Raw genomic sequence first — 22879 nt, 5'->3', positions numbered from 1 at the left:
GAATCTCCCTCAGCTGGCTCTGCAGAAGTGTATGCGAGTATCGCTCTCAGCCAGCCAGTCACGCACATCCCTCCAAGGGAACTCCTCCTACACGGCTCTGGGCTGCTGCTGCTGCATGTGGAAAGAGACGGTCCGATACAAAACGTGAAGGAAGGAGGGGATGGGGGGAGGACGAGGGTGGTGAAGGGGTCTGTTAGCCAGCTGCAGGCTAAATAAATGCAGGAGGATAAGGAAAGAAAGAGAGTGAGAGAGAAAGAGAGGGAGAGAGAAGAAGAGAGATGGGCTATATCCTGAGACAATCCCCTTTTTCTTCATGGGCTGAAATCATAAAGGTCTGAACAAAAGAAGCCAGGAAACAGCAGCAGGAGTGCAGGATATATGACAACGGTCAACATTCAAGGTCACAGTATAGATTGTATTTACACACACACACTGGATATAGTGTGCTCTAACACGGTCATAAACAACTACAGTTTCATGCCCTCATATTAGAAAAAAACCTCCTGCTCCACAGATTCAGTTTAAAGGCAACATTGTGATGGAGGCCGAGTCAAAGGAACAGGAAGTTGGTGGAATAAGTTAGTCTGAGGGTGTTTTGACACCAGATAGTTGGGTAGACTGGGTTTGATTGGGGACCAAAATTGCAACAAACTAACTGAAAAACCTCTTAACCTCCTCGCCTGTGGTGGTGCTGCACCAAGAACCACTGAAGGAAATGACACAAAAACCTCAGAAGAAGAAATGAGTACAACCTCCTTCATACAATGTAAACAAAGATGGAGTTGCATCAGTGAAGGATTTCTCTTTTGTCTTTGGCAAAAGACCACGAGCCATTTAGGTTCTTGCTTTGTTTTGGTTTGTGTTTGCCCAGCACGCTTTGTGCTACAGTCCGTTTCTTGCTTTTGGAGCGGTCTCTGGTCCGTTTCGCATTCACATACGAGTTTGAGCTGCGCCAAAATTAATTTTAATCGAAAAGAGACATATGTTTTTAGACGAGCCAAAGTTCAATTGTGTATTTACACCTCCAAAAACAAACCGGACTTTCTCGGCAAAAACTAAAGTTTGATTAAAGCGGACTAAACAGGACTGGTGTGAATGCACTCTAAGAAGACTGGAGGAAGCTAAGGCTAACAGACAGCCTCCGAGGGCTGGTATGCAAACCATATCCTCTGATGAAAACATACACAGACCCTCAATTCATATGTCCACACCGGGTGTCAGATTGCTTAGAAAGCAATACATAAGGCCTGCTATAGGTCACATGGCAAAGTCACACATATGTACTCCCATCAACTACCAGCACATCAGTGACAAATAATGCCATCAAAGGAAAATAAATTAAAAAAAAGAAACATACAATGAAACGCACACATGCAGTGGTGGACAAAGGCCTACTGATGCTGGTTTTACTTAAGAGGCCCGGGACGCTCAGATCAGAGCTGTCATTCATTAAGGCATTGTGCCTGTGCAGAGCATTCCTATGTGGCCTACATACTCACAACACAAAAGAACTGTCTCAATAAGATTTAAAGGAGATCGTGATGCAGAACAGCACAACAAAGCCAAGATGGAGGAAATCTGCATTTCTGCTTTACCCACTACCAAGAAGTGCAATTTCTCTGCACTGTTGCATTGTTGAATAAAGATTAACACTTGTAATTTATCACGGGCTTGACAGCAGGCTTGCTACTGCATGATTTAGTCCAAGTAATTAACCAGCTAATCACAGGTACAAAACTCTGGTATTAATGCGTGTCATACATTGGGTAACAGGTCAGGTTAATACTCTGGTATCTCATTATTGGACCATTTTGATCTGCTACTTAGTACATCTGAGGGTTCTGAAGATCAGTCGGCTGAGCACACATGTGCATGGTCGTCCATGCGCCTCCCTCTGCGTCCTTGAGCTAAAAGATCACCACAGAGTCATGTGGGATGGAAAAAGGCCTCCAGGGCTAGAGCAGAGAGGTCAGCCTTGATGGCTAAACAAGCTCTTTCTTCAAAGTAAACATGCCGACATTCATGTTTATATAATTCTTCCCTGCTAAGAACTATTAGATGGTAAATAAAAAAAAGTCTGACATGTTAGTGTTTTGGCTGTTAATGATATTCTCAGTCTTACATAATGCACTTGTGTTGATGTACGGTAAGATTGCAGTGCCACATTTGATACAGTGGGTCATAATGTGATTGTACAGAACATTTTTCAGAGGAAGGAACAGCTGTAGGCTTTTGTAAATCAGATAGATGGACAGATTCTAGTTTATTCATGTTAATAATGAATCTTCCTCAAAAACTGGAGTTGGTTATGGAGTTCCACAGAGTCTGATGCTTGGACCACTTCTGTTTCCATATTTCCATATTTATTATGAGTGATGACAGGCTACACCAATAAAATACTATATAAGGAGATCTTAAAACGTGTAAAAGTTTTCCTACTCCTGAATTTGGACAAGATATGAACTACTGTTTTTGGTTCTGAACGCCATCTATTCCATTGGTCAGAGGGGAAAAACCTTGTGTTATTTCTGAATAGTTTTAGAACATCTTTGAACTCTTACAAAGAATTTTCAAAGATTGTTTTCTGTCGTTAATACAATATTTCCAAAATTAGGAACATCTTACTGTACCATTGTCCAGTGGATAATGATACAGAATTAGGAACATCATGTTCTTCTAAGGTTTGAAGTTCCAAATGACCAAGCGCCATCTTGTTTTGACCAACTAATATGCCACTAACTTAGAAACACCAGCTTCCGAAAGTTTATCAAGTGGAACGTATACCTTTAGGTACTCTGATAACGGCCAACACTGTTGGAGGGCTGGCTGAACCAAGTGCCTTTTTTGTCAAATTCTCCTGAAGTTACAGTTAAGAACCATGCCTTTCATTTTCTTTTTGGTAAGTACTCAATTCCAACACCATCAGTGTTTGTGTCATTTCCTGTTCTCTCAAACTCCTCTAGATCCAATTTCCTGGTTTCCCTCTATAGACAACATTTTATTTAGTGGCCTGAATTTGATTTGTCTGAACATAGGTTTAACTGAGTTTGAATTAAGGCCATTTGTTTTTAGTTAAAATAGTAATGACATTTGTTGGTATCAGGTATAAAGTCAAGTGAACTAAACTGTGTGCTGTACACATACTTGTGACGAGATCCTTGAACAAGCCAGCGATTACGTTTCACCGAATGCATGTAGCTGGGATATGTTTTTACACTTAATATCAGGGAGTGCTGTTGCTTTAACAGAAAGACAGATGGGAAGACAGAAGGAGGTGATCGAGTTACACACATTCAGATATGATGACCCATTAATCCCAGCACTGTGGCCACACAATCACTGCCTGTTTCTCCTCTTTCTATGGCAAAGGCCTGCTGTATTCTCCACACATACAAATGTTCTCTTACACACTCTGGCAGCTAATTTGAATGCAGTATAAGTATCCATATGGCTACCACTCCCATCTCCCTTTGTCCTATGTTCAGCCAGCACAAAGTGCTCTTAGTTATTTGAACAGCATTATGTTTTAATTATGATTGCTATGAATATTCAACAATGATCCTTGCTTTAATGAAAAATCTGTATTAATCAGCTTTGATAATAAAATGTCAGAATGACAAACACTACATATACCTACAAATGCTCTGTTTCACCCATATGACTGGCCTAAAAATTAATCCCTCAGATCAGAAACAAATAGGTCAAACATCACATTTTTGATGAGGCCAGACAACAGATGAATTTACAAACTGTTAGAAATCATCTATTGCCAAGACTAAGTTCAACATGTTTGAGATCATCGTCCCTTTAGAACACAATTGCGCTCAAATTTCAACTATCTAACCCAAACACTTCCCTCTGACGAAAGAACAAATTGTTCAGGATGTTCATAATCTAGAAACCACCAAGGCTTAAGAAGTTCATCATGAACTGGGACATGCAAGAACACCAGGAGCATTCTTTTTAATATTACTGTGGACTACAATGGCCTAATGTTACTGAAGAAATGGTTTCTGGTCAAACAAGGAGTAGTGAGCCGTCTATCACAATGACTAAAGATCAGAGGAGTCAAATGCTTCATTTCCACTGAGAGGTACTGTACGGGTCACTACACTATTTTGTAGGTTTCTAATGTAGAAGTAGGCTACACAACCAACCCGTACCGCATAGATTACCCGTACCTGTAGATCCAATTCAATTCAATTCAGATTTATTTGTATTCGAAATAGGTAATTGGTTTTACAGCAAGAATAAAAAAAGACAAAGTCCCAATAAAAAGACAAGGGTTAAAAAATAAAATAAAAATAAATAAAAAAACAACAAAACATACCAGAGGGACATGAAATGCAAATCAATGCATAATGGAAAGAGTACAACAGTGTATGTCATTATCGATTGACAGGTGTGGCAAACATTAAATCAGGTGCGAGTCCCCCTACCTTGTCCTGCATTAAAAAGAGATATTGTTGCAGGAACAAACATACTAGTGCGTCACGTTTGTCATCTGGCAATTGAAATGCTCTCCTGAATACTATAAAATTGCATACCACATCAACCTCTGCTGTACCACTTGATGGAAACGAGGCAAATGTGAGGTTGTCCACTGTATCAACTGTGAAGTTTGGGGGTGGTAGCATTGTGTCTGTTTTGAGCCTGTATGCATAATTTGGAACCTGTATGAGATTAAGAAAATTCAAAATTAATCTGAGAGTATATCAAAGTGTATGTCAACTTCTCATTAGAACTACATATTTTTATTCTTCTTAGCCAATGTTCAAACTTTATGTTTCCTGTTGTCACTTTGTTACTTAAGCAGATTGGTTCCTTAAAAGCAAACAGGAAGCAGACCCAGTGGTTTCAACAGAGAGACAGGAAATCTGATATTTCTACTAAGCTATTTATTACTATTTATTCCTGTATAAGTTTAAATCAATTTGAGAACTACTACCACAGCTCGACCTGTCTTTATCTAAAGCACATATTTCTAACAGTAAAATCAATTTTAACAGCAAAAGGGAAGCAATATTAAGTATTTTAGGAGTTACAGTCTGATGTGCTTTGCTGTACTGTACCCAAACCAGTTGAGAAACAAGATAATGAATAACTCACCACATCAATAGATGAGCTCCACTTGAGCAATACATTAATACTTTAACTGCTCTGGTGAGACTTAGTCAATTTTTTTTTCGAGATGATTAAATAATTAAACTGAGAACAAACAGCTGCAACTTATTTTCTTAGGAAAGAGTGCTTTACAGACTTAAAATGTCAACTTCGTATTGAAGATCTTTTGAGGTCCTAAGCTGATATGAATAGGGCATTTGATTTCTTGGGGCAGCCTGCAGGCTTTAGATAACCAGTGAGCTGAAAGGCTGCGTATTAAAGCAATCTCCAGGCAGCAGTCTGCTGGGCTCGATGAGGTGTGTCAACCTGACACACACACACACACACACACACACACACACACACACACACACACACACACACTGACATCGGCAGTCTTTGAACAGAACCAACATTTGTGAAGGTTGCTGCAAATTTGGCATTATGACCAAACCTGGTGACAGATGATCTTAATGCAACTCTAAATAAAAGGTGACCTTTTTTGGGCAGATTTCAATTCATACCTCTATAGCAAAAATCACAATTTCATAATTTACGGTGTACTGTATTTTTCTGTGTAACTTCACTCGAAAATATTCACAGAAAATTCACCTACTTTCACACAGAGCATATCTAAAATAGTCAAAAGAAAATGTGCTTAGCAATCTGAAATACTAAGGTGCAATTTTACTTGACATGCTATTGGTTGGCACCTGGGGCGGGCCAATCCAAGAGTGGCATTGATTTTCTCCGATTGGCTCTACCACCAAGATCAAATATAGGAAAAACCGTGGATGTTTTGGTTTCTGCTGTTGTGCCAAGACCGTTTACACTGAGCACATTAATGCATATTAATCTGGCGTTTGACCTATTCAAATAGACAGTCATAAGTGTTTTTAGAGGGGATCTCCAGGATTGACTCATTGTAGCTACTCAGTGGCAGTTGTGGTAATGCTAAATGTCCTTTCTACAGCCCCCAGTGAAATAAGTATGTTAACAAGTTTGTGGCTCCCATTTTCTGCAGTGTGCTGTTCCCCCGATTTCAAAGTATATGTTGTTATAATTAAATGTTTAATGAATTTTAATACCTTCCAGCAAGACAAGTTAACAAAAGCTGAATACTGTTCCTATAATGCAGGAAATGTTATCTGTGTAAAACTATAAAAAAAAAAAAATAGCTGAAAACACAAGTTACTTCCTAATGTGCTGACCCTGAAGAGGCTTTCTGCATGATTGTTATTAAAATCTAACTCTTTCATATGCAAGATCAAAGTTTTTCCTGAAGCACAGCCCAGACAACTAATTTACTATTCCAGAGAGACTCTAAAATTCACCCCAAGGCAGGGCGTTGGACTGTTCCTCAATTGAGTTAGTCTGTAAGGGAAATGGTGCCTCCGGAGCCTGATGCAGCCTTCTGCTATCAATTAAATGCCTCCCATCCACTGAAACATTACAGCTTTTAAAAAAGTAAATGTTCTCCACTCAATGTCTTCAGCATCTTAAGCACTTTACTGCCAAGAGTTTTCTGTAGTCTTTGTGGTCTCTTTTCCATACCCAATCCTTGTGTTTTTACTTTGTATTGTGATTATTTTTGTTCAGTTCTTATGTTATTATAGTTGTGACAAATTTTTATATCATCTATTAGTCATATTTGGTTGTTTATAAAATATTCAACTAGACTTTCCCTCATAAGACCATGAAAGCACCTTTAAAGGTATCCAAATGCACTAATGGCCAAGCAGGTGTAAGCATGATGAGTAAGCGTTTCTGCCACCATGTGAAATGTCTTTTTTGCTCTGTGGTCAGCTCTGCAGCAAGACAAGAGTATTTTCAGACCCCAGATGGTCCTCCGGGCAAGTTCTGGACTCAAATGATGTCATCGCAGATAACTAATGCATAACAACTCCATCTGGAACAAAAAAAAACAAACAAAATAAACAAGTACAGAGACAAATATCCGTTCTTTGTACAAATGCAGGTACTCAGCATACTAACATGCTCACTCCTGCAACATATTTTGCTCTGAAATCAACGATCCACAATTGTAACGCCAGCATTCCAAACTAGCAAATGGTGAGGCAACACTAGAGGATGTTTATCAACTACAAACTAACTCAGAAATGGGATTTGTATTTTTTATCCGCAGCAAGTTACTCTGTATGGAATATTAAGAAATGCACCAATGACCAATACTTGATTTTATTTTAGTCTTGCCTGCCTATTTCAATTTTAACTGATTAACTTTTTTTTCCCACATAAGTCAATGTGTGACAGGTTATTTGATAAAGTTAGTAGTTTTGAATCAAACAAAGAATGAAGGAATTGTTATTATTATGTAATTTATACGTCAAAATCTTTTGTCACTAATAATTGTCTAAGTTTTTTTTTTTTTTTTTACCATAAAACTCAAAAATAATGAGCTGGTTGGGATGTTTATAGACCAAAATAGGCAGTTGTTCCTAGTTTTGGTGAATTTAATTAAAAGGGGCAAAATTATTTTTTGTTTAGTATTTGTCTCCGTTACATAAGAAGCCAATGACCCAAGTCTGACCGATTGTTAACTTTTAGAGTTGAATGTTTTTAGAGAAGTACTGCTGTCAAAGATTAGCTTGTTCCCCAAACTGTGTTGAGAAGCTGACAGATCTAATCTGTCAGGAATCTGACAAGACCACATGTCTCTTTAGAAAGCTTGAGCTTCTGTTGTCAGTGACAGTCCTACGACTACGAGAGCTTTGTGTTCTGAACTTAATGTGTTGGAAAATGTGTTCAGACAGGCGAGCAATCCCCTCTAGATTGGATAACTGGATTTATGTTAATTAGGTAGATCTGATCCTTTTTTTACATTAAGCAGATGGTCATCAGCGAATAAGGCTTGAGCTAGTTACTGGTACAAAGGCATGATGTTCCTACAGTTCAAGAAGATGCCAGAAAAATTGCTAGAGTGAGTTTTCTTCAGCTGTATGAAGTACATTCCATGATAATTTGCTACACACTGCCCATCAGCTGGCTTAAAAATACATGCTATATTTTTTCTTTTGTTAGACAAAACAAATTTGCCTGTTTGGAATTAGAGTTAGGATTTGAAAATGTCTATAAAATTAAACAGGCTTTATTTCTTACATTTACTTATGAATACATGTTAGGGCAAAACAATATTACAAAAGAAACTGCAATGGTGATATGAAGGATTTTTCTTGAGTCCATCCATCCATAGCATTTTGGACACCTGAGATGTGGAAAATTATTGTCAGTGACACTGAGTATGTTGACATGTAAAATGTTTGTCATTTAGAAGATGTCATTCAACGATTATTGCACTCTAGGGTTTTCTTTACTTGTAATTGATGATGGCGCACTGCCACAGCAAAATAAAAACTACCACATCTCTAGAATTTATATTTGTGCACTTATACTAACCATAACCAATTGATCGGAACGATAATGCATTGAGGATATATTTGCAATATATTGTGCAGCACAAGTACCATTTATAGCCATTATTTTAACTGTGATTTTGTCTGTTTTGATCAAAGGTAATAAGATCATGTTGGAACTGATATACGTCGACTCATATTATATAATCACGCTATTATCGTGGTCCATGCCTAATTACAATTAATCTTGAGCAATGCAATATCAACAAACAGCAGCACATTCTGTTCCAGTTCTCAAAAAGTTGCTAGGAATGGTGAAACAGATACATGACATCACTATTCACACTCTCCTCCTGATGGATCAATGACGGACGGCTGACCAGGGAAGAAGGGGCGGAAGAATGAGTGTTACCACAGCAACAGGGACGATGGTTTCAAACATTCCCGTCAGGATGATTGAAGTGTCTGCGTGTGGGAACGAGCTCTCCTTTCTAGAATTTGTTTGTGGATGTGACAAGTTTCAACTTGACATTCTTCCAAGACAATTGAAGCTCCTGCTCGTGAATGCGAGTGGGCAGTAATGTGTACGCCGTTGCCACACCAGTCTGTTCCATACCATGTCTTCGCTCTGTGCACAATTACTGGTCTGTTCATCTGTTTACGCAACCATGCCCATCGTGTGTGTCTTGAGTGGCATCTGTGTGTTCATGGCACTCTTTGTTACAACACTGCTTTTGTTCTCAGTGTCTCGGGTAGAGCTTGGGAGAAGTTTGCTGGTAACTTTAAACACGAGGAGAGGGTCAGCTGGGGTTTTCGGTCACCTTTCCTGTTATTGTCTGCCTTGTTGTTATGGGACTTCTACTGGAAATGATTGTAAAGTTTGCCAGGAAAACAGTTTCTGCCAGAGACTGTAAGGGCCGGTAATGAGCAATAGTTTGCCAACAAACTTAGTGTGTCAGCAACGACTCAACAAGTGTTTAAGAGAGCAACGTAAAATTTTTTATTTCCCTTCTCATGGGTAGTTAAATGCTATTTCAAATCTCTGAACTCTGTGACACGTGTGTGTGTGTGTGTGTGTGTGTGTGTGTGCACGTGTGTGTGTGTGTGTGCACGTGTGTGTCCCACACCCCCATTTTTAAAACACAGAGGGAGCAGATTCACAGCACACATAGCAACAAGCCCTGATTGGATGAGGGGGTGATAACAGTTCCAGCTGAGGAGAACCCCTCTTCTGTTAAAGCTTTCATTAAACTCCCGGTAGGAGCAGAAAAACACCGACCCAGACTGTCACACCACCCTGACCCCTCTTCCACTCTTATTATCTTAAGTGAAAAACTGAACAGTTATTTACCAGCTGAGAAACTCATATTTACTGAAGTCAAAAAAAGCTCTAAAGCTTTTAAGAGAATTGTTTAAAAAAATAAAAAGGAACCCTAGCGGAGCTTGAGTTTTGGATTTCACAACATTATCAAAACCTATTTATGAAGTAGAGCTTCTTAGTTGAATCATGTTTCCTGACCCCATGTCTACGTACCCCACTACAATTGTCTGTGGATGCAAACCAGGGCTGCAGAATGTGACTAATTTGTGATCAAAAATCTGTGAAGTGCAACAGTTTTTTTTCTTTCTTTTGCTCTGTTACACTGGTGCAGCTAGCATTTCGCATGTCTTTTTCTGCTTAAAGACAGAAGTATTGTTCTTAGAGTCACAGCTGAATTAATCAAATACTGGAACCAGACAATTGTTCTCTAATCGACTTTGATCGGTGATCCACAGGTCAAATCCTGAGCAATGAATCCATTCATTTTTCAAGTTTTAAATAAAGCAAAACAAAGAACTCCCATCATTTTGCCAGATTACAAATGCCTAAATCAACAGAACTCATTGTAATGAATCTTTTCATAGTTATGTTATAACAGATAAAGGAATTTTGTTGTAATTTCTTAATTTTCTGTTCAATTTATTGATTTACTTGCTCAGACAGCAAAACTGACAACTTTTTCTACATGACACTGTTTAAAGATCATCTACTGTCTAAAGATGGTGCATTCGCTTTATACCCATCATATCTACAAGAAAAGCCCCTGATGTTGGAGTTTATCAAGCAATCCTCAGTTTGTTTTTCCCCATAAGACAATGTCATTCAAACTTTCACAATAAGCCCTAAAACATGCTCTGAACATCAAATCTTACATTTTGAAGTTCTTGGCTCGTCTCTGCTGTAATAATTAGCTGAAATATTTCATATAATAGCCAGAATGTGAAATTTCAATTATGATGCAGTTGTGGTAAAATGTCAGCAGATCTCTCTTACAGTGATGCTTTACACTAGAACTGCTGCTAAAATATTCATTTAAATACAGAAATTATTCACACTTTTTACAGCTTTTGCTTTATGTAACATTTCGTAACGTCACTTAGGGTTTAAATTTCAAACGTACTCAATTTGAAACTCACACTCATTGCATAAAATTCACAATGCCTTCTCACAGTATTATTCATGCTCCACATGATGAAAGCAACAGTAACAATGGCAGTTTGTCAGGCTTAGGCAACAGTGTTTCTCGGAGCGCTATACCAGACTGCAGGATTTCCCCCCCAAACACAACAGCAGATTTCAGGCATTAACAGGCAGGTGAACGCAAAGTCTGATAAACTCGGCTGAAACGGACTTTCTGATCCGATGGCAGGCGACAACGTGTCGACTAGCTACTGAAACCCCCCCGGTCCTGCTGTACAACTCTGGCTTAAGGAGTGAGATTCGGTTTCCTCTCTTCATCTTCAACAACCATAGCAACTGCAGTCCTTGAGTAGGGTACTTAAATCCCTGATTATTCAAATGAGTCGCTCCAAGGCTAAACACTCCAGACTGGTTTCAGTGGTCGGCTTCCAGGTGCAACATAAAGCAAAAGTATGTTCAGAAGATAAGGACTACGTCTGATAAAACGTTCACAAAACGAGAGACAGGCCTAGCCCTGGAGCAAGGGCCGGTATGGTAAGGTGGAGGCTATAATATACAACACCGACTAGTGAGGTTCGCCTGTTCTCCCCTCTCATCTATACTGAAATACTAGTAACATTATCTTCAAAGCATTGCCATGCCTCCCACTTTGCTTCCCTTTCTCTCTTTTCATATACATTTCAACCCCCCCACCCTCCATAAAAAACCCTGGTTATTCAGCTAAGAGCAGTCCTTTGCAAAGTCAGACTAATGCAAGTTATATAACAGAAACCACAATGGAGAATGGAGTAAGTAAGGGATCACTCAACAAGATGGGTCACATGGGAAATGTTGAGCCCCAGATTATTAAAAAAAGAAAACAAAAAAAGGTAAACATTAGTACTGAAACATGTAAACCTGCACACATTTGTCGATAGGAAGCAGAGAGGCTATTCTGAAAGCAGCTGAGTGCTGGTGGCTGCAGGACAGTGGGGCAGTAGGACAACCCCTCTCTGTAATCAGAGCCACCCTCTCATGCGAGTGCCTTTGACCCATCCACAGCTGCAGCTGCCAACTTCTTGCAAGGGGAGTCGGACCTGAGCAACCCGAGCAGCACCGGCTCCAAACGTTGCGTGAAAAAGTGTCAGCTGTGTCAGATTCAAGATGGATTTAATGCAGCGAGACATTAAGAACTAGAGCACTGGTTTCTATACTTGAAAACCCTCTCAGTCTTTTTGGGTGTTTTTATAGACCTTTTTAAAAAACACAAAAATGTAACCCAATATGTTTTGGACAGAAAATCCTTTTATCGTTATTCTCTTTTTGGATGTAAGAAGCTTGTCAACTTGTCTAGGGACTACAGATGAAAACTAGCCTTTACAGCTAACTTGTTGTTCCTTTTAAAATAAACAACTCTATCCAATTGTTTGTTTGCTATGACATACAAAAATCAATAACTCATCAATCTTACAATTTTATCCCAAAATTAAAACTCTGACAATGCATAAGCACAAATAAGTTGCATAGATAACTGTATTAGTTGTTGCCAAGTAAAGAAACCTAAGGGATTTTCAGCATCGGTGAGGTCACAGGAAGTACTAAAGGCACCAGAATCTTCTAGAAAGGAAACCATCTTCGTGTCATCTGTTCATTCAGGCTGCTACCACAGGGAGTTAGGCATCAGCAGATAACAGGAAGCTGCACATATTGCATCAACGTTGCTCTATTTCATCCCCTTCAACCAGTCAATTCTTTCTGTCACTCAACCTGTTTTCGCATAAAGTTGTACAAGGACTCTGTCTGAAACGTGGTGCTAAAATGTCTCCTTTCCCATATGCCAGCGGGTTTTACTGTATTTGTAGATTTTCAGAGCTACAGATGAAAACAACTAATACTTTGGATTGTTTTTTAAGGAAATAGTCATTTTATTTCACTAAAAATATGTTGTGGTTTTCATTTATTTATCCAAAAGCCGTTTATGTTATGTACACTATGAGCAGGCCAGAGCTTTGCAATAATCACAGACTGGACTTTGGCCATATAATCAAATCACTCAAGCCATGCTTGTCTAAACATAACAAAAGTTAATCTACACTTAGGGCTGCAACTAATGATTATTTCAGTAATCGATTATTCTAAATCGATTCATCGGATCAAAAATGTATACATTCTAGAGGTGAGGTTATTAAACTACCTGATTCACCATTAGGACTGGTTGTTGGAACAAAAGGGATAAAACGAGACAATGGAGAGAAGGAAAGCGGATAGATGTGATGAGTGTGAAATTAACTTAACCCCACATTGCTGTTAATAAGCAATGTGCTTAACGCCACTACAATGTGCCCCGAAGGAGCTCTCTGTTAACAGAGACTCTGTCTGTGTGTGTGTGTGTGTGTGTGTGTGTGTGTGTGTGTGTTTGCATTTGTGGTTAATCACCACCAACAATAGTTTGCACCACAGATAAACTGCTTTAGTCGATTGATTTTTCCTTCCACCACAGCTTCCTTTACAGGAACGTTTGAATTTTATTTTCACATTTGAAGAATGAGTTAGTGCAAAACCTCTACGTCTCTCTACTAATGTGGAGCATAGGCACAGATAAGAGATTTGTGTGAGCCTGATTAAAAAGCTGCTTGCGTAACAGCCTGTGTGCTGAAAGATGTGTGGCATGTCTGGTAGGAGACCTTCAAACCTGAAAGAATTCAACCGTTTTCATAGTCAATCTTCTGTTGTGTCTATTTTAAGACTAATAGCTTGTAGTGAAATACCTGCAATGGATGTTTTAAAATAATTTTTCATGCAAAACACTGTTGAAAGCTTGTAAAAGAAAAAGATCAAATGTAAAAATGTACTTGTATTCATAGCCATTATTTATTTCCAAGCTATTGCCGTTTGTGTTTTGGAATGGGGCTGGTATTAGTTTGGTCATGTGACTGTAACAGTGATGCAACGCAGCATTTGGGGATGTTTAACAGCAGCAGAGAGGCAATGTAATTGTTGTGTAGGGTTGGGCAATCTGGCTTAATAATAAAATTACAACTTTATTCATACCAAATTTGATTTCTGATTTTAATCTACTTTATTCTTGCTTTCTTTTCTTAAGACCACCTGACAAATTACTGAACATGTTTTCAAAAACTGGCTTTTATTTCAATAATTCCTTGTTTTGATTGTTGATTCTATGTTACATGACTTTGCGTTTTTGTGTTTGTTATGATGTAAAACACTTTGAAATGCCCTGCTGCTGAAATGTGCTTTACAAATAAAATTTGATTGATTGATTTGATAGACCCGAGTTCAAAATCCAAATAATTAAAAGATGTAAAACACATTTGTCAAACAGGGCTGATATTAGGCCTGTCGCAATAAGCAATAAGTCAACTGGTTGCATGATAAATTAAAACAAGCTCAATAATTTCCGTCTGTATGATTTATCATTTCTCTTTTTTTCTCTCTTTTTACCAAAAACGTATTCAGTCTGGTAATTTGGTCTCAACTAACTCCTTTTTGATGGACAATTTTGTATAGACTTCATAATTGATTTTATTTGTTTTTCTGTTGTTTTGTTTATACATTTTGGATATTTAAAATTTCTCACAGTTCTGGTGTTAAATGTTCATTAGAATTTAAAGTTTATTGAGGTTTGAGAATGTGTTCCTGCATTAAAATGCCATTACCATCAGACTACTTGAAAATGGTCTCAAATGGCAATGACTTCTGGGACAATTCATGTCCAGCAAAATTTGTTATTGTGACAGGCCTAAGTGGAAATTATTCCTGAGTGAAATCTAATTCCATTAAGTAAAGAAATCCATCTTCAGGATAAATGAGATGTTTAGAAATACAGTCAAAGGGGAGAACAAAGACTGGCATGAGCCATGCAAAAAAAAAGACAGTTTTTTATGAAAGTATGGCGGCTCCTCATTTTTGTTTCTTTTAAAAATAATTCTGAAATCCTAGTTTAACTGCAGAGTTGTCAATAACCAACTCCTCTCTTACACAGAGTGGGAATTCACCCTTTGGCCTCAATATATGCAACTAAAAGTCAATCCTAGAAAAACTCCTCCAGTCTTCTCCATTGCTATAAATTACTTTGTTTTTTTTGTTTTCTTTGGCGTGAACCAAATCACGTATATGGGTGCGGCTTTAATGAAAAGTCGGCCTAGAGGGATCGATGCTGGACAAATTTGTCACGTAGCAATTCTGATCCTCTTGTTTTGGATATGGAAAGTTAATCCAGCTGAGCTGTGGTTCTTACAGCTGTTGTATAGATATTATCTGTGGTGGAGGTGTGAAGTGCTGAGCTGTAACAGCAGCTGAGGCCTCTTTGATGTGACACACAGGAAATGCAAAACAAAAGGGGAGGGGACGGAGGTGGAAACTGTAAAACCAGGAAATCATCAATAGTTTTGTGGAGAATAATGACATATTTGCTAAATATGCGTCTATATCTCTGAACATCACCAAGAAAAAAAAAACACAATCAAGCTGTCCAAATGTCCAAACAATTTACAAGCTTGAGCGCCTGTATTCCTATCTATAGTGTGCTTTCAGATCAAACTGTACAAGGCCTCCAGAATTTACAGCTTAACGGCAATCTTGTTATGTCACATCAGGGATTAAAAGTAGGAGTGGGAGGATGGATCGAGCTCAGAGGATACCTGCACCTGATTATTCATGGAGACGTAGAACCTACATACGGAATGCATAGCTTCTTAACGCTTAAAGCTTCAAGAAAAGCTACGTTTTACCTCATCTATTTCAATTTTTTTTATGCTCAATGAAAACAACAACAACAACAAAAAAAAAAAAAACAGGTGGCTATCAAAATAAACCAAACCTGGTCAAAAATAAAGAAACAAAAAAACTGAAATGCAGACATGATCCCCACCAAGAAGAATCCCCATGCACAGATGGCTCTTCCTGTTCCTGCAGGGCTTGCTGCTGGTTGGTTGGGAGGAGCCACGGGGGGCGGGCAGGATGTAAAAAGGTGATTACATCACTCTGTGCACTTTTGGTAGAAAAAATATGACCCAACAGTGCGGGACCAAGTCTGGGCCATACTATTTCCGCATCCATAACAGTGAGAGGTAATAATAAATAGCTGCAGCGCTGCTATCATAATTTCAGTGACCTTTAAGAAACCGCTCTGGCATCACTGTACCAGGACGACTGGGTGCCAAACCACATCCAGCTGGAAAAGGGACCTACTTAAAGTCAAGCCTTGCAGGACTGCTTAGTCGGCTGTTCTTTTCATCGCGAGAGGCAGGTCTGATTCTGCCCGTGTAATTGCTGTGATTAGAACTAAAAGGACAGCGTGAACAGAGGGGTCGATGACGGTTATAACATGCAGATGGGATCCAACTGTGATCGGAGCGGAGGGGAACACCTGTTGTGGCCGAGAAGAGGCAAACACAATGGAAGGAGACTGGTCAGGTGGAAAAGAGCTAAAATAAAATCGGCCATCTGCTCCGTGTTATACAGCACCTTCCAAAGTATTCACACCCACCAAACATGTCAGTATTTCGACACTCATCAAGATATTTTTATTGGGATTTTTACGCGAAAGGCAAAAATAAAGCAGCGTGTAATGGTAAGGGGAAACGATGGGATACTTTGAAAAGTGTGTGGAGCGTTCCTATTTAACCTCTTTTACTCTGGTGATCCTAAATAAAATCCAAGAGCTTCCAGAGGTCACCTGTAAGTCTGTCACCCAAATAAATTTTGTTAGTTGACAGGTTTTCCCAGAAGTTATGTCAATAAGCTACAATACTGTTGTTTTGAGACCATTTTCAAGTCATGTAGTGGTAATGACAAGTACGCCCTCTCAAGGTTCAATAACCTTTCATTTTAAATGAACACTTAACACTGGAACAGGAAGACATTTTAAATATCCAAAATAAAGAAAGTTTTGTGGTGGCCAAACTACACCACTAAAAGAAGGTCTCAGTGGATGTTAATCGGTTGGAACTAATTTTAATCTAATAAACCATTTATCGACAACCAGTTGTAAATCGATTGTTTGCATCCCTTCTGCATACATCGGATCCCTTGAATCTTGGATCAACAAAGACAGCCTTTATGAAACGGTGAAAGAAACAGTAATTGTTTAAAACAATCTAAAACTTTAGACAAGACTGAAATTAAGTATTTTGGTCCATATGCAAAACTCAGTTAGTGGTTAAAAACTGATCCTGGCCTTGCCATGAAACATGGAGGTGGAAATATTGATTGCTGTTATGGTCAGAGCTGAAAGGAGGAAAACCTGCTGCAAAGACTTAAGCTTGGGCTGAAGGCTTCATCTTGTAGCAGCACACTGACCCTAATCATATGGCCAAAGCTAAAGTCACATCATAAAAACACAAATACTGTCACCACAGCAACAATATGCACCAATAACACAACAACGTTCTGTTCAAATGCAAAAAATGTAACTGTTGTTGAGTATTAATGTGTAGCGAGATTCCACTTGGCATGCATTGTGTCAAACAGCTTGCTGGATGGGATCTCAATCAAATAGATGTGCCTCTGAACACAGGAGACATCCTCATTAGACACTGGAACCACCTAAGCTAACTCCTTTCAGTGCAACAAACGAAGATCATTTCAACCACTTGTATCCAGGCTGCTGTTCTTCTGGTCACGATCCAGATCTGGGCCACTTTTTTTCCACAAACAGGACAAAAGCCACACTGATCCTCCTGAATCCTAAGCTCAACCACAAGTCCCACGCACAGTTATGAAAATTATTTATGTTCATCCATCACAAAAATACAACAAAACAGAGAATTTGAGGTAAAGTGGCAAAATGTGAACAAGTTCAAAAGGTGGGAATACTTTTGTTAGTCACCGTGTGTACTTCTGATCAAAGCATAACAATTTTACAAGTGAGCAACTGAGACATATGCATCTCCGTTAAGGAGGGCGTGTGGATTTGAGGACTTTACAACAGGAAGCAGTGCTATACAAATAAAGTTACAGAGAGCAGAAACAGAACACTGAGGCATGCCAGCTGACTGATTCTCCAATGTGACTCGTGATGAGATCACCTCTGTATAAAGGTTTAAAGCATGACATAATAACACAACAGAGACAAAGTCACAATTAATGTAAATCATCAGTCGTTTCCGGCACATTTCCCAGCCATGAATGTCTGTGTTGGTGAAGGACCACAGTCAAGCACAAACAGCGTGTTTTATGTTGTAAACTGTTCTGTAGTGGTTTTCAATCGTGCTACGTGTGGAAACGGCGCACTGAAAATATCTCTTTGTGGATACAAGTAAAGCCCAATTTAGACTCAATTTAGCTAAAACGAACAAATAAAATAAAATGTGTCAAAACAAAAATACCACGAGGCATGTTTTCTCCAACTGGAAAACAGGACCAGAAGTTTTCTATAGCTGCTCTTTATGAGACTTGTAAAAGCTGCCAGTGGATGGTTCAGCAGTACAGCAGCGATCTGTTGCACACTTACTCTGTGCCAGACTCACTTTCTCCACACACACTGTCCTGACTCATAACTAAACTCACAGAAAAACAAGAGGATCAGATGACTCTGGTTAGGCCCCTGAGCAGAACATAAGTGCCGTTTTTACTCCCTTTACAACAAAAGAATGGTTCACCAGATGCTCCGAAGTGACGCTACATAAACTCCCCTATATGACTTCCCGTTAGCAAAAGCTGTCATGATTAATACTTTGAGGTCCAAATTATGATTATAACCCTTTTTAATGTTACAGTAAAAGATTTGGTTTATGTTGCTAATGTCTTCTAAAACAATAACTGAACTTTTGAAAATGTGTGGTTTTTTTATTTATTTTCTTACTAGGGAAAAAAAATCACAAACAAGCATAAATTCAGAGTGGCTTTACTAACCTATCATGGGGCTAGCTTATTTAGGTCACCACCAAAATAGCACATATTTATTCTTCCCACAGTACAGCAATAGTAGTGAAAAAGACCAAATTAGCAAAAAAAAAAAAGTATACCACTTTTTATTTGACTCTGGTTACTTCCAGTATTTAACTGAGTAAAGGAGAACTGAAATGTAAAAGTTGACTGACTACTTTATTGATGACCTTGTCACCCACCCACATCCTCCTGATGGCTTTTCACACCCAGCTGATCAGGAGTTCAGACCCTTTCTCACATTTACATACTGGGTTTGCATGTCTGGACTTGTCCAGCTCTCTCCTTCAGAGTTAACCCAGCTCAGGCCTGCTAACCTGGCTGCTGGTGTTCAGCTCGACCTTCCAGGCTACTGAACAAAGAGCCCTGCAGTCTCTCTCTCTCAGGATGCAGGGAAAACAGAAGACATTAAATATCTGGGTAATAGGCAATCTGCTTATCAGCACCAGAGAAATAGTACAGCACGTTCAAAGGAACAATAGGACAACAGTGAGTCCCTGACCAACAAGGAGTTATACATGTGAAGCAGATTCTGCAGAAACGGGTTTAGAAGATTTGCAGATGGCAGCGAAAGCCAGCTGGTTAATAAACCTTGAAGGGCGACGAAAAGATAAAAGGCAGGTAATGAGTCTTGGCAGCCACTGGAAAGCTGTGTTTTACTCATTCAAAAAAAGAAAAGAAAATTGGCATCTTAAAGAGGCTTTAGCATTTTACATTAGCAATTAGCATGATAATGTGGTTAGCATTACTAAATGTAAAGTCTCTGGGTGTGCCTTCTGAGGAACAGGATTACTTACTTTAACTCAGAATTTATTTATTTATTTTTTAAATGGCTCTGATTTTATTTTAAACACCTCACTGATATTGAATTTAGCCAGTGAGTTTGTGAGTTTTCCCTGCAGCTAAAACTAGACTGGGTAACATGTTGCATTCACTTATGGAAAGAAAAAAAAAAAAAAGAGTTGCTTTGTTGTATGTAGTTTCCAACCAATCAAGCTGAAAACCTTTGGTGACGATTCGTCTGTGCTCTCCGGTCTCAGATCCCCAGTTCAATCTCCTCTCTAGTTCAAGGTAGGAATGTTCACATGACCTGTGAATTAACAGCAAGGTTGTTTTTGATGGGAGTATGCTTTGCTGCATTGTTAGACTATAATTAAACTATACTGTGGCTCCACCAACCTTGGCCTGTCACATCCCACCACCGCCTGTCTGAGTCAGTGTTTCCATATAAAGGATACCATAAAGCTGGCCAAAGAAAAAACCAAGGGTTAAAAAAATCCAGAGCCCACCTGAGGGGGGCGGAGGTGATGGGGGATGGGAAATAAGATTACTGTGTGTTTTGGAGTCTCATTATCAGCAAAGGAAGAGCAACCTAGCAGCAGTTTCATAACACACGTAAACACACAGTCAATTGCTGATTGACTGCAGTTAATCTGATGATGACCACACAACACAGGTCCTTCACTGGCTTTCTAATATGGTGCGACTCTGTTGCGGACTAACCCAAGTCGCCAGAACATGTGACAACACATACCAAGCAGTTAATAAATAGCTTAGGTTGTTAAATCCCAATAAGTTCCACAAAAAAAAAAAAATCCATCAGCAACTGTGTCAGAGCAAAGATTTTGGCACCGGGATCCCATTGCATATTCATGCCCTGACATAATTAGTGCAATTACACTGAAACAAACAAGGCTGTCTCCTCTGTTCCTGTTTAAGTCTTGGTGCAGACACAGCAAAGCTATAAACAGGTTGCAGAGCATAAGGCAGGAGCCTTATTTCCACAACAGGGTGGGTGTCAGGAACATTTTGCAGCAGGCATACTGTCAACCATGAGCTACTGGAAGGAACAATATGTGGCAGGAGAGCAGCAGAGAAGGTTGTGGATGAAGTAAAAAAATAAAAATAAAAAATAGGGAAAGGGAAACAGCTGACACTGGAGTGTATGCACATCCTCATCTACTCAGGTCAGGTTTTGTAAATTCATGTAACCAGCCGGACCAGCTGTTACATAATTCTTGTCCTCTCTCTTGGGGATTCGGGGGGAAATGGGTACAGTCAGTCATGTAAAGCTGGTTATATACACAGCTTGCTCACACAGAGATGTGCATGTATGCGTGTGTGTGTGTGTGTGTGTGTGTGTGTGTGTGTGTGTGTGTGTGTGTGTGCGCGCGCGCGCGAGTGTGTTTCAGCTTGCTCACATACCTCGCTCGGGCTTCATGTTGTAAAGTGTCATCTGGTTGACTTCAGGGTCGTCTTTCTGTGTCACGCACAGCTTTGACAGCAACACGACGGTGCCTGGAACCCCCCCCAAACAGCTCCCCTTTAAAAAAAAGAGAGAAAAAAAGAGCCCCTCTGGCCCCAGAGACCTGCTGTATTAGCTAAGCGACGATATCAGCTGTAAAGCCTGCGTGTCAGTGCCAACTGCCCCCCTACCCCTATCCAACAACAAAGCCTCGCTTTGTTAGCATGCTCCTGTACGCTTCCATCGAGTCGCACTGTATTGTCCAACTCACACAAAGACAGCTGATACTCGGAGCGTTGGGCAAACGAGTTGTCAAGCTGCTTGCTAGCGAGTAACCAATCTGTGAACTAGTAATCCAACTAGCAAGCTGGCTCCTCTCTCAGCTCGTCTCGGATTCCGCCACCTGAATCATAGTTAAGTCGGGATTCATTTCGCAGTCCCCCTCACAGCTTGTGTAACGTTGATACCACCGCTACGGAGGCTTGCTAACTCAGCAATGCAGCTAGCACCACAGAAAACTCGACCAACTAACCTTTTCGTTAATGTTGGTTCACCGTCCAAACATCTCAGCTCCTATAGCGTAGCTCAGCCCATCTACAAACGGTCTCTGTATGTTTTTTTTTTTTTTCCATTCGGAGGGGGAGCTACGGCAATACAAATTTTAGCCTATCATTATAGTCACAAAATGACAAAATGTTGTCAAACGAATTTGGTCCGCTTTCGAGGTCGACCCTTCGCCATTTACTTCTCGCTGGAAACGCCACCTGCGCTGACTTCCTTTGTGGTCTTCATTAAAACTTTTGCAAACCGACAACAACAAACAATCCGACTCCGACCGAACGCTTCAGTGACGACGGCAACGTCTGCCGCGAGCCCGCACCAAGCAGCTCTCGGTATTTCAACGCGAGCTGGGTCACCAGACTCCTGCGCGAGACAACTATTTGATAATATTCAGGCGAAATGCGGATTAAAGGAACAGTGAGTCCTGCTAGTCGTGATGCTACTGTCTGCCTCAGCCGCCTCACTTCCCTCCCTGCTGCTTGTCAAAACAGATCAGCGCAGCTCCAGTCACGTGTCCCAACAACAGCCCCGCTCGTCACTTCCCTCCCGGGCCCAGCCTGAACTTGCAGTCATGGCAACCGCCAACTTAGAACTGGTACCAAAACTTCTCCGGGAAGACCCACGGCGTTTGATGTGAGCAGATATTCACGAATAAATGCCACGAAGCGAGTGTTTTTTTTAAACGCCCGTGACATCAGTGACAGTTGGAGTCTCATTGCTGTAACTCATAACAAAAACAGATGGACTACTCTCTGTAAGCTGATTGGTCAGTCCAATTCGGTGCGCGTTCACGTGCTCACGTGAAGCTTCATCTTTTTCCATTGTGAACATTTTGTTCTGGATTCTTAAGGCTGAGGTGTCCAACAGGCGCAGATGTCCGAGGTCAAACTATTAAACAGTGAAAGTGTCTCATTTGGCCGTGAGACTTTGAAATCCCCTGAAATTACGTTGAGGTCTGAACATTTCAGAGCCGATCAAAAATTTTCCGGGGCCCCGGCCAGAATTTCTCTTCAGGGCCCAATTCAAGTAAAATTTTGGTGCCTATTTTATGTTGTTTGAGTACGATTTTTTTTTTTTTATCACAACTTGTTTTAGACCTACTTGTAAACCAGTGGTTGATTCTTGAATTTTTAAATTTTTTAAACGGAGTTCTGTTAAAAAGTAATAAGCTGTTGATATCTTACCTATGGCAGATTGCACTTGGTGATTTTATTTCTTATCTGAACAGAATAGATGGAGTAAACAAAG

General features: G+C 39.8%; 1 protein-coding gene across 2 annotated transcripts in view; it reads right to left on the bottom strand.

Moving 5' to 3' along the window:
• atosa (atos homolog A) overlaps positions 1 to 22290 on the bottom strand; it is a 39266-nt gene extending 16976 nt beyond the window's left edge. Inside the window, exon 1 of one of the 2 annotated variants that reach the window (XM_015040504.1) lies at positions 21031 to 22290. In XM_015040504.1, coding sequence (XP_014895990.1) covers positions 21031 to 21061 — 31 coding nt within the window. In that variant the 5' untranslated portion in view covers positions 21062 to 22290. The remainder of the gene's footprint in view (positions 1 to 21030) is intronic. The other variant, XM_015040503.1, reaches the window with a different exon arrangement.
• Between the last annotated feature and the right edge of the window lie 589 nt (positions 22291 to 22879).

Source organism: Poecilia latipinna, unplaced genomic scaffold, assembly GCF_001443285.1.
Source record: "Poecilia latipinna isolate Pla-1442-1.1 unplaced genomic scaffold, P_latipinna-1.0 Scaffold512, whole genome shotgun sequence".
NCBI lineage: Eukaryota > Metazoa > Chordata > Actinopteri > Cyprinodontiformes > Poeciliidae > Poecilia > Poecilia latipinna.
The sequence above is the reverse complement of the archived record's forward strand: the minus strand, read 5'-3'. Positions and strand labels throughout refer to the sequence as shown.